A 12,794-nucleotide genomic window follows, 5' to 3' on the forward strand; every position below is an offset into this window, starting at 1 on the left:
GACGCTGCTTCCCAGGAACCCAGCCCAGGTCTTATCAGTTCCTGACAGATCATGGATAGCTGACATGCCATCTGCCTATGGCTGCATGTGAGCTCAGAGTTTAGAGAATGTGAGATCAGAAGATAAGAAGTAGAGAGTACTTACTTACATATTATTAACATAGTAAGGTCAAAGCATTAGTTTTGTTGAATTTTTAAGAAGGTCCAGTTTCGTTATCAGTTTGTTTGGTTGTTAGTTTTCAGGCAATTGCCTAGAAGATGGTCACTGCTGCCGAAGGCTTGACATTGCCAGATACATTTGTGTGTGAAGTCAAGAAGTGGGGATTACTCAATTTATGATCCTCATATCACAAAGAAGTAGGAAAATCCCTGGATTTGTGGGATTACAGGCAATGCTAAAGTGATCTCTTTTCAGGAATACTGATTGAAGACTATGAGATTCTGCAAGAGCTTTTTGCTTTTTTCTGAGCTCATTTATTCAGTCTAGTCATCTCAGGATAGCTTGCTTTTTATAATGAACTTTCAAAGTATTAAAAACAGTGCAGATACTAAGCACAAGGAATAAGATCTTGAGAAGTGACAATGAATAAATGCTTTATGAGGATTTAGGCTTACTGAAGACCTGCCCCCATAAATGCATTATATGGTATTTTATTAAACAATTGGCTGAAGAATGAAAACAATCACATTTTGGAATAACTGGGTAAGAGAGGTCTGGCAACAAAATCAGGATTCTCCCTGTAGATCTGTGGAGAGGGAAAGGATATACTTTACACAATGGTAAATGTTTAAGAGAGAAGTGGATTTCCTCTCACTGCTTTTTAATCTTGGTGTGTTACATTCTTCCACTGTAGTTTTTGCTCTTTCACTGTAAAATGTTGCATGCATGCAATAAAAATTTAGTATGGGAAAACACCACAGGCTGTAGGCATCCTGAAGAGAGGCACAAAACCTGAAATTAAAACAGAGGATCACACTTCTCATTCAGAAGAATGAGGATGTTTAACACTTCCTATTCAGAAAAATGTCAGATACTAACGTAGATACACTTGTATTCCATCTGTATTGCCTAATATAATGATTTCACATGAACTGTCCATGCACAGCACTTTTCCAGGGCTCTCTGAAAAAAAGTCAGAAATGTTGTTATTTATGTCTTCCAGGTAGAGAAACTGAGTTGTGGGAAAGTAAATCCATGAGCCCATGCTTCCCGAATATTGACCACAAGGTCTTCCAGTTATCCTGGACCTCTTAGCACAACACAGATCCCTGCAGTTACTATGGATATTATTTACTTTTTATCCTTCTTGCCAGAGTTTCTGACAACTTTCACTTCAGAGATACAATGTGTTTAGTAGTTATTACAGCAAGCTGTGATTCATACTGTTCATTCTCAACCTCATTCATATTTTGCATGTCATAAGAATAAAGTAAATTACATTCTGGAAAGCTTTGTTAATGAAATATTAAATCCAGTATCTAAGATAAAGCTCACTGCTGTGCTTTTCAGCAGTAAGCAGGGAGAAGGGAGAAGGGCAGTACATTAAATGTGGTGGCTATTCTTCCTGGCCTTACAGAGAGATTGCTCCGATGTTTTTGAGGCTGATGATGACATGATACAGCCCCCAAACTCTGTTGAGCCTCAGGGAGGGAGAGGTTCAGGAATGGTTTTCCATCTTTCTACATAGCCAAACTGATGGCTTAACTCTTGTTGGTTTTCAAGCATGTCATTGGCTTCTGTGGGAACAGCACCAGTTCTTGATCAGGCTGGTCCTGATCCCTATCTCTTTGTGCACTGGACTGACCCTACGGGGAGTGGGTTTGTGACTCCTTTCTACAGGGTTTATTCTGTGAATGAATTTGGACTTGGGTCAGACAGGTGTTGAGGGTTGCCTAAGAAAAGGGGAACAGAGGTGTTCTCAAGGGTAGTGTGAGGATGTGTGACCACCTCTTTGGCACCAGCCAGCGTTTGATTGCAACTGGAAATTGTGAAACTGTTCCCTTGGAGTTTGCTTGTTAACTGGCAACCACTGCCACTGTGCAAGAGTCCCCCATCACTAATCTATCCTTCCCAGAGCCCATACATCCACCATTTCATACCTGGCCTTGCGACCTGTTGGCTTTACCATGTTCTTCATCTTTCACCCTTTCACTGCCTACCTTGGACTGCAGATGCTCCTGACTTCCTAGTCCTACCAAGTTGAGCCCTAACAATGACATCTTCACTTTTTATACACATCTTACACTAATGCATGTGTAAATGCACAGGGAATCTGATGGTGGCCACACAGCAGCATCTTTCTTTGTTTTGTATTTGAGCCACTAAAGATTTCAGGTTTTTTGGGCAGTGTTACTGCGCTGGGTAATGGGAGGGAGCTTATATAGTAGTATCCTGTTCCTGCATATTTGAACTGTCTGTATCCCCTATCAAATTATCTTGTGAGAAAACTTCCCTCACTAGGTACCAGATCCCTACCACCACACCACCAAAAAACACATCCCCATGGCTAGAGAGATATAGCTCCATAATGTCATGCTTAACTGTGCATTAGGGGGCAAAGCATGGGGGTAAAAGTACTGAGCATGACTTTGATGCCTCGCCTGCCAAGGCTCCTTTCCCAGCTTGAGGAAGACGGCTGGACCAGGCAGCGTCCAGAGGGGTATTCCCATCTCAGCCACTATGATTTTGTGATGTTTGCTTCAAACTATTTGCTCTCTCCTATGTGTCTGTTTGAGTTAAGGACAGGAATGTCCTTTGTCTATGTGCCAACCCAGCCCGACCGCAGCGCGATTGGGACGACAGAGCAGGAGGCGCTGCAGGTGCCGAGACAAGGCACAGGGGCTGGCCGAGGCTGTGCTCACGCGTGGGCACCGGCACGCCGGAGCGGCACGGGCTGAGAGCGGGAGGCTGTGGCAGCAGCCCCGCAACCCAAGGCCCGGTGCCTCATGCCAGAGTCCTGTCGAGGCCGAAACCAAACGGGTTTCGGGATGGCAGAGGCGGGCGGGCATCACCTGCCCGCTCCCGCACCGCACGCCGCAGCCCTGCCCTCCCTGAGCGCACCGGCAGCGGACGGCCCGTGCCGGGGAGCAACCCACAGGAGCCAAGGCCGCCGCTGCCGCTCCTCCGCCGCCGCTTATTCATCCTCCCCGGAACGCCCGCCGGCCGCCGCCGGTGCGCCCAGGGAGGGCAGGGCTGCGGCGCGGGGGTCGCTGGGACGCGTAGTTCCTTGGGGCGGGCGGCGGCGGCGCGGCGCGGCGGAGCGGACTACAAGCCCCAGGGCGGCCCGCGGGCCCGTACCGCGCGTGGGGCGGCGGCGGCGGCGGCGGGAGGTGGATCCTGGCAGCGCGGCCCCGCGGCTCTCGCCGCTCCCGGGGGCGGCCGAGCGGAAACCCGCCCCCAGCCGCCCGGCATCCAGGAGGGAGACGGCCCCGGCCAGGGCGGGAGGGATGCGCCTCGCCCTGTCCGACAGCGGCGAGCAGCGGCCGCCCTTAATTAGCAATTAGCCCGTCCCCAGTCCCCCGTCGGCAAGCACTGTCCCATGCACGCCGACCCGCCGCCGGCAGCAGCGGCCGACGGCTTCTCCCGCGGTGCGGGTCGCTTAAGCCATGGGGAATGGGATGAACAAGGTAACGCCGCTCGTCGTTGTCGCCGTGCGCGAGTGCATGTGCGCGGGCCAGCGCAGCGGAGCCGGGGGTGGCGGTCCCTCCCCGCCTCGGGGCGGGCGGGATGCCGCGGCGCCCCCGCCTTTGTCTCGCCCCTGCGCCGCGGCCACCCGCTCCAGGAACAAAGGCCAGGGCAAGAGGGCTTTTCCCTTCGGTTTTGGGGGTCCCCCGCCTCGGGGCGGGGGCGGAGGGACGGAGAGCGCGGCCGCGCCGCTCCCTCGGGGCGCGCCGCTTCTTCCTCCCCAGCCGCAGCGCGGGCGAGAGGGGGCCCTGGTTTCGGTGATGCCCGCCCGGGCTTCCCCCCGGCGGGCGAAGCGAGTTCCCGGCGGCCGGCGAGGGCAGCCGTGGCCCCGGCGCCGGGCTTCAGTGCCCGCCCTGTGTCACCCAGCCCTGGGGGTGCCGCGGGGCAGGGCCGGCACCCCCTGACGTGCGGTAGGACCCGGGGCTTGGGGCTGTCAGCGAGCGTGGCACTCAGTCGTATCCCTTGGCCATCGCACGCCCCGCTCCCGGGGCGCGCAGCAGCCGCTGAACACGGGCTGTCGCTGGAGGGCTGGGCCGGTGCCGGTGGGACAGGAAAGCGCTCGGCCCCAGTGGAGATAGCAGTGAGGAAGGAAGATGGATCTGTTTTGCAAAGGGTGTTGGCCTTTTGGCAGTAGGGGGCTTATTGTACGCACCGGTTCCCCTGGCATGTCGTGGTTATCAAGGGACCACTGTGATTTTTCTCAGTATCTCCACCTCTGTTTAAAACCCAGGTTTGAAAGTGTGATGGTAACTAGCCTTTTATATATAGCTTACTATGAGGAACAGAAGTTGAGTCATCTCCTCTGTCTTACATCCTGCTTTGAGTGCTTCGGGAGTAGCTTTGCTGGGTGCGTGGCCTCTGACAAAGCGGAGGAGAAGAGCTAGAAATAGCTGCTCACATGTTGTCCCAGTCTGACATCTTTGTCCCTGGAAGTCAGATTGATGAACATCCAGAATGCTTAGTGTGCTACCTGGAAGGTGAAGCCTTTTTGTCCTATGGGTAGAGATATTGAAATAGAAACCTTAGGCAGGGAAAAGATCTGGCTGGTGAGGCACTGAGTTAGTGTGTAGGAGGTAGGACCTCCCTTGGTACTTTTCTCAGTTTTTGCTTTCAAAGGCTGGGCATAATGCTGTGATATTAGCCACTAATTGATACTTCTAGAAGTGGCCAGTTAGGAAGAAATACAGCTAGAGAGACTTCTTTTAGGCTTCTGGTATGTTTGTAGTATTTTTCTTGGAATGTTTGAAATTATCACAACATTTAGAGGGACACAATATGGGATGGTTAAATTGCAATCGGGGGAGAAAAAAATCAAAAGGACAATTCTGAGCCCTTTGAAGTTGGATTACATTTTACTGTGGTACTATGTGGGTAGGAATAGGCAATATGTGCCTGGCCAATGTGGTCATTTTAATTCTGTTGCATGTTGCCCTGGTGTGTACCAACTGGAGCTTTCAGGATAAGCATAACACTACTTGGATTTTTCTCCCCTCTCTTATGGCTGTATTCAAGATGTTGAGATATTCTGCAGTTAGGGAAAGGCTGGCTACTTTATGGGGGTACTGGCCATCAGGGTTGATTTTTGCAGGGGTCCAACATATAGGTCTGGTATTTGCTACCTTCAGAATGTGCCCCTGAATCATCTCTTCCTTTTGATCTGGAGAGTCGGCAAAGCTGGAGGGGCAAGGGGAAGCATGGAGCCATCAGTGCAGATGTTGGGGTGTATTTGCTTGACTCAATGTAGTAAATCAATATAAATTGCCTTAGTCTCCAGCTGAAGTGTGTTTTTTGTAGACGGATAGTAGGAGAAAATAATCAGCTTATTTGAGGATGGATTATTTCGTTTAAGGAATCCCTTTGTACTGCTGCCAAGGGAAGAGGATTAATGCTGACCTGTAATGGGTGTGGTGCGGAAGAGCTCCAGGGGCTGCTACAGCCTCTGGATGCTGAGCCTTTCTCAGTGGCATGGTCCCCTCCTTATTTTCTATCCCATGATATTGATGTATTTCATAGCAAATAGCAATTGTACCTGACTTTAGGTGGCTATTAGATAGATAAGGGCTGGAGGCCTGGCATTCTTTTTAGGTGGGGTTTGTCTTTTGTTGCTAATTTTCTCTGTAATATTAGCCTGGCCTAATTTTTTTCCTGAAGCCCATCCAAGCTTTCTGACATTTCCCAAATTAAACTGAAAGCATTTGTTCATGCATACCCTCGTTACTCTGTTCAGAGAAGGAGAATTGGCTAGTGAATGTGCATTGACCTAGTATTGGCTAGTGAATGTGCATTGACCACGTTGGCTATTAATTTTCAGTGTTTCACCTTTGTTTCTTAAATTTTTAAAATACAGAGTGAGTAATGGCGTCTGGTTTAGGAAATTGTCTGGGTTTTCAGACAATTTGTCTTTTGCTTAATGTCTTCATGCTTAATGTCCTACTTTGACTTGTATTCAAAGTTCAAGTTGAAGTCTGTGGTTGAAATTTACAAAGATGTTTTCCAGGAGCTGAAGTCTAGCAGCTGAGATGGCGACGAGATTTGATTATCTGTGAACAGGATATGCTCGGTGAAGAGTTTTTCCTGGGGTTTAGTTGTTGTTCAGTGCTGTTACAGTTAACCAACGGTTATTCATGTAAACTCTTCAGAAGGTTCAAGTGTTATCTCTACAAAAAGGGCAGATAAGCCCTGTTTGTTGTAGGAGTGGATTCACAAGAAATTTAAACCAGTGTGGCTAGTTACAGCTGATGTAGCCAATTTTATGGAAGTCAGAGAAGCTGTGCCAGTTCACGTCAGCAGCAAATCCCCCTCCCTGATGTGTGCCACTCTTCTGTACTAGTAGACAAACATAGTCTTGTCTTCTTTTACAGTGCCTGGCCATCTCTGAGAAAGCCCCATGAACTTCTCTGGAGTGCCCATCAGTACTAACACCTCTAGAAGCAGTGTTGGGCAAGGAGTTGGATGCTTTATTATAAGCATTTGCCTATATAGGAAAGAGCAGCAAAGTAGCCCTTTAAGCCCTTTTCCAGAGAGGTGTCTTGTCAGAGAGGACTGACAGAAGCATTAGCAACTCTTGTCTATTCCAGGGCTCTGTCTTTGTGCAAGGTGGAGAGTAGGAGCTGCTCTTGTGTGAGGTACAAGCGAAGACAAGCATTGGAATCCTTGTCCCTCGGACGTGCATTCTTCTACATCGGTTACTTAGTCTGCGGTCATTTTCTCAATGTTTCGGATCATGTAAAGTGGCTACTGTTTTTATTCATAAAGCAGTGGTTGAGAAGTTCACAAAAACAACCACCTTATTTTTCTACTCTTCTGACTCCCACCCCTTCTCTTTCACACACCCCTCACAGCCATCAGCCTTCATTTTGCACGTCCTGGAGTTGCAGTTACTGAAGGCAGTGTGAGATGACACAGCTGAAAGTTCCCAGCCATAGTCGAGTGCTGAAGTATTAGTCAGCATGACATGAAGATTCACTTCTTTCCAGGTAGCTTTCACCCATAGTAATGTTTCTTGCTTCTAGAATGACTAGTACAACAGGGGTAACATCTGTCCTTGGCTGCACGGTGTCCTAATTACCATCTAGCATATAGCCTTGCTTCTTGGTGCACAAATGCAGGCTTTTGGATTTTTCCTCCTTTGCCAACTGGAAACCTCATTTCTGCAACCCCCCTGTGTTTCTCAGTATCTTTAATTTCTAATGTCAAAGCTTAATGACTGTGACTGGAAATTAAGCTTTTATTCTCTCTTGAGAATGCACATTTGATGCAGAAATAATGGCCTGGAGTCTAAAATGCTACAGTCTACAGCAGTGGCAGTGTGATTGGAGATTTGTGCTGCAGATAGGCTATTTAAAAATATCAGAAAGGCTTTTTTCATTTTTTTCATTTTTTACTCTTAAGATGAAGGAGCTCACTGGGGTGATCTGGTTGGTGAAATTCATTTGTAACTTGAGTCCCTTTTGCTTTAGAACATGGTTTTATTTGCAGAATTTGGCCTCTTTAGCAATGACTCTTGAATACTGTCCTCTCTGGAACAGCTACAGGCTTTTTTTTTCCTAGCCTGGGTTGTAGCCTTAGAGCTGCACTTCTAGCAGTATCATCAAGTGTGCTTGAAATACTGGATTGTCTCTGGAAACTATGAGTCTTGTGCATGTGGAAAGGAACAGCAGGATGTTGTAAAGGTTCTTTACATGATAGATACCCTGGCGCTGGAAACTGCCCTGGGGATTTTTGCTGTCTTTTTAAGAATCTTGAATTTGTACAGATAAAAATGGAAGGAAAAAGGATAAAGCTGTCTGAGCTTATCTTTGCAAAATGTACAGGTGCCTTTTTGTACAAGACTAAAGAACTGTTTTCCTGACCTGCCAGTGCTGTCAGTCAGCGCTTGATTTGCAAGCGAGGGTCTGCAAGCAACAAGGTACAGCAAGGGTCCTGGAGAAGCCACCTTTCAGCATTGCAGGGAGAATTGAGCCCTGTGTTTAGAGCTGGTGTGACACAACAGGCACAGAGTGATTACCCAGCAAAGCCTAGAGGGAGGAATGTTTGCACAAACCAAAGCTGCAGGGAGTGCAAGAGGTGCCACAGCCTTTCTGTTTCCTGCAAGGCTTGATAAATAACTGTGAACATGACACTTTTATTGGAGGAAAGCCCTGGAATTAAGGCAGATCAGAAGGTATTTTATAGGCTCTTCTGCTGGCCTGCTAACCTGTGCATGGTGAGCTGGGTCACCTTTCAGCAGGAAGGCTGCAGTGAAACGGAGGCTGTGGCAATAATCCCTGATGAAAAGTCCTTCATGACTTTTGGAACTTCGCAGCTGCCGATCGAACAAAATGGGTGGAGTTTTCCCTTTAAATAGCTGTGCTTGAGAGACTGTTGCTGCTGTTGTGGGGACACTGGGGTGTTGCTAAGGCTATAGAAAGTCAGCGCTGACATATCTGTACTGGTGATATGCTCAGCATGCACTGAAGAAAAATTGATCTTGGCTTCACCACCACAGTTCTGGTCTCTTGAAAGGATGTGTATGTGGGACAGAGACTTCAGGTGGCAGAGAACAGAAATCTTGACCAGAAAATGTGTGTTCAGTGTGCCTGTTTTTTTGCTTTTTTTTTTTTTTTTTGTGTGTCCTTACTGCTGTTCCCAATTTGGGAGGGTTATGAGAGGGTGGGAGGGGTAGCACTATGGTGTCACCTGCCTCTATGTCTGTGCCTGCACGTGCCCACAGACTGCACATGCTGGTCCTTGGGCAGACCTTGAAACTCCCCAGTTAAAGAATGTCCTGTAACTGAGACCTGTGCAGGCATCTGGCAGTGGGGGGTGAGTGGGTAGATCTGGGAGAGAAACATGCAATTCACGGACTTTCAGCAGTTCCCTTTCTATGTGAACACACAAATCGCTGTTTGCAGTGATTTCCTCCAAGAGCCCCACAGTGCTGCAGCCCTGACTTGCACAGCTTTGCACTTCAAAAGCCGCGAAGGATGTCATTTTGCAGGGCTTTGTCCAGCTTCCTTAGCAACTTTAGGCAAATCACCTTTGCTGTGTGAAGTTTCATCATTAGTTCCACGAGGGTAACTCTTACCCTGCTGCGAGGCCCACTTTGTATTTGTAAACCACATTTGCTGTCCTTGGAGAGCCTCCATTAAGTGAGAGTCCCCCCGATTAACAGCCCAGTCTGCCAAGGAATGCTGTCAAAGCTCAGTGTGCCTAGAGCTTTCTGGTTTGAGAAGGTTGCAAAGAGGCATGAAATGCTGTCAGCATATTTTAGATTGCATTTGACAATAGTCTGCTAAAGTAGTATGTTCCATCCTGTATGCAAATTGAACTTTGTCAAATTGTCTTACCACAAGATATCTATATTTGATACTATATTTCTTTCTCACAGATTCTGCCTGGCTTGTTCATTGGCAACTTTAAAGGTAAGATTAATTTTATCCTTATCTCTAGGATTACTTAGCAGGGATCTTAAGGTGTTGTTTTGCAGGCACTCAGAATTCTCTGGCATCTCTGTAGCTTTTTAACCCCATCTTGCTTCATTTCTGGATTCATCTGGTAGCTCTTAAAGAAGCTCGTTTGCTTTTCTCATCCGTGTGCTGTGCTGCAAGTACTTTGAGAAAAGTAAAATGAATACCATCTCCTCGAAGCATGCTTCAGCTGGAATTCCTCAGCATTGGCCTGTCTTAAACAATTCCTATGCTTGGCAGGCAAGCCTGTGAGCCCGGCAGATTCTTTGTAAGGCTTATTTCAAGCCCTCCTTATAAGTAAAGGCTTACTATGCCTCCCGCTCATTGCTTTCATTATTTTGGTTATTTATAACAACTGCTAAAGAGTTCTGTTATCACCGCTTGTGAGACTGATAGGTCTGCTGGTTGCAGCCTGACCACTGATACTCACACTGTCTCTGTTGCAGATGTAAGTTTCTATGGATTTTTTCCTTTATGCATGATGTTTATTTTTCATGTACAGAAAAACAGACATATTTAGAAAACACAGGAAACTTTATATAGACATCCAAATAAATGGCCTGTTCTCAAAATACTCTGTTAGCTGCAGTTCCAGCTGAGTCTCCTTACTCAGAAGTAGACCAGTTGTGCATGTACAGTTGTTTTGATAGATGTAGACCCCATATTTCCTATGCTTGGGTAGAACAGAAAAGCAGGGCTCACAGGGGCTCCTGCAATATCCTGTCCTTTCTGGGCTGTTTGATACCACACTCAGTCTCCTAAAACTGGCAACGTCTTCATTGGATTTAGATGGTGCTGCAGCTGCTCTCTGCCTCGTGCCCACCCTTCCTTCCTTGCCTCCCCATCCCAAAACCCATGAGTCCAGTGGTTTTTGCCTGATTTACCTGTCTCTGGATCTGCTGACCCATACCGCAGATCCAGTGCTTGCAGCCCCTTGGGATGTGGAGCTGATTGCTTTGGAAGGCAGTCTGGAGGTACATGTGAAGTTACAAGCTGCCTTTTGCCACACCACAAACACAAGTACAATGGCTACTGTGTGAGGGAGTTAATCATGCCATGGTAAGGAAAATGAGAGGATGGAGGTGATTTCAAGCAGATAATAAAACGAGCAAAAAATAGGTAAAAAAGGAAAATAAGGCCAAGAGGGTAGTTTTGCAGGCACTTCAGATGGACCACTGCATGGGCTGATGACAAAATTAACTAAAATTAACAAAACTGGTCACAGCCATGTTGCTTCCTCTTTTTGTTTTCTTTTCTGTTCCTAAAGTAGTTTAGGTGAAGGGTGGCATTGGAAGGATGTTGGGTAGTGGAATCCTTTAGGTTTCAGGTTGTCTGGCAAGGTGGGCAGGATGGGTCCTGGTAACATGGCTCCCAGTCTGTCCCTCTCACCATGGCCATCCCTCTGGTAAGCCCTTGCCAGTTTGCCCAGGGGAGCGAAACTCAGCCAGAGCATCTGTTTGCTGGTGCAGTTCTGTTTTCAGTGGAGGGGAGTTGGCCAAGGTTGTGGAGTGAGTCAGCATCTCTGCCCATGCCAGGCCCGCAGCCCTCTTGCTTGTGCTGCCCTGGCCACATTCTGCCCACCTTGGGAACAGCCCCTGGCATGGCATGGCAGGTCCCACCTGTGCAGAGAGCAGAGGTGTGGAGGTGCTGTGTGTGGGCAGTGTTTCTGGCAGCCTTGCTGAAAAAAAAGCAGAGGGTGTAATGCTTCTGCTTGCCTCCATAAAAGAGAGTAAAGACGAGTTGACTTTAACCCCCGCGTTTGTGTTGTGGAGTCTGTTTTTTAAAGGAGTTAAAAACACAAAATGTCAGTTTATTTACTGCCATGACCTTTGTTCATATTGCATTTAATCATTACATTCTACCATCACAAGTACCTGTTACAACCTCAGATAAGGTACCATACCTGGCGAGGAAATGATAAGTGTTGCAGTACTTCACTAATACAAAAGCATACTTTTACAATTCTTGCCCTTTCCTGCATCTCTTGCCCCTCAACACCCTGTTGCCTCACTGCTTAGGAGCAGTTGCAACACGGTCCCTGTGCAGTGAAATCATCCCATTTAGGAACAGGTTGTTGGATAATTACCAGTGTATTTTTCTGGAGGAGTTTGATCACTGTGTTCCTGGGGCGTGTTCTGATTTGTGGCACTTTTAAAAAAAATTACTAATGAATGTTGAGACTGCCATGAAGGGGATCATCGACTGAGAAATACTCAGCAGCATGTGCCATTGGGATTGGTCAGGGTATCCTAATTTGGGCAGCTGAAATGATTAGCTACTTGTAAACACAGGGGTTTACAGAATTATTTCCTGTAACACATTTTTGAGCTGTCTCCCATTCTTCAGTTTAAGACTGATAGCTTGAATTGAATAACGTTGCATCTTGTCAGTAAGAGGAGAAAGCACTGAATCCCTGCTGTTGTGTGTCTTGCTGAGGCACAGGGTTGAGAATTTGTGGCACTGAGTCCCTGAGCAGAGGTGAAGAGGAGGGAGCTTCTCCTGAAGCTGAGTCAGGGGAATGTCTGTAAATCGCTCTGATCTGCCCTCTGGAGGATAGCCTTTCCCCAGTGGCTCCTCAGCGAGCCTGAGCACGCAGAGTTTCCAGAGTTAGATCAAAATGCCATCCTACTCACACTTCTGTCTCACTGCTGCATGGGAGACCTCTGGGAACACTGGCAGACTGGAAAAGACACACTTCTTCCAGATGGGTTCCTTTCTGTTGAGTGAAAGTAGGATATTTGGAGTGCTAAACACTAATTCTGGAGGGCTGTTTTCTGGAGAAGGCATTCAGCAATTGTTCTGACTGGGGAATTATTATTCACCATTCAGCTATATTTCTACTTTTAGGCATAATCAGCTTAAAAACAGTCTGTGACAGAGCAGTGCAAATTCTGCATTTGACTGGGAGATAAACAGGCCCAGGAAAGGCTTGTGAAATTAACCTGTGGCAGAAATGGGAGGTGAGCTTGCTGCTTCTGTTTCATTTGCTGCTGTACAAATCTTTGAGCACATAGACTGAGAGGGGCTTTAATAACCACCTTAAGGGTCTTTAGGGTAGAAAGTTATATGTAGTGCTGATTATGGAAAGCACTGAAGTATCTCCTGAAATCCCCCTAAGTCCACAGGGCTTGAGTATGTCTGACAAACTTTCCTGAATAAGCA

The 12,794-nt window shown here is 47.4% G+C and overlaps 1 protein-coding gene across 2 annotated transcripts in view; it reads left to right on the top strand.

Annotated features, from left to right (window-relative positions):
- Positions 1-3,292: 3,292 nt before the first annotated feature.
- Positions 3,293-12,794, top strand: part of DUSP22 (dual specificity phosphatase 22) — a 43,578-nt gene continuing 34,076 nt past the window's right edge. Inside the window, exons 1-2 of one of the 2 annotated variants that reach the window (XM_085052016.1) lie at positions 3,294-3,626; positions 9,554-9,587. In XM_085052016.1, the coding sequence (XP_084908142.1) occupies positions 3,606-3,626; positions 9,554-9,587 (55 nt within the window). In that variant the 5' untranslated portion in view covers positions 3,294-3,605. Of the gene's footprint in view, positions 3,627-9,553; positions 9,588-12,794 lie in introns of both variants that reach the window. The other variant, XM_085052015.1, reaches the window with a different exon arrangement.

The sequence above is a fragment of the Lichenostomus cassidix genome, chromosome 2 (genome assembly GCF_008360975.1).
Source record: "Lichenostomus cassidix isolate B80296 chromosome 2, HeHo_3.0, whole genome shotgun sequence".
Classification (NCBI taxonomy): domain Eukaryota; kingdom Metazoa; phylum Chordata; class Aves; order Passeriformes; family Meliphagidae; genus Lichenostomus; species Lichenostomus cassidix.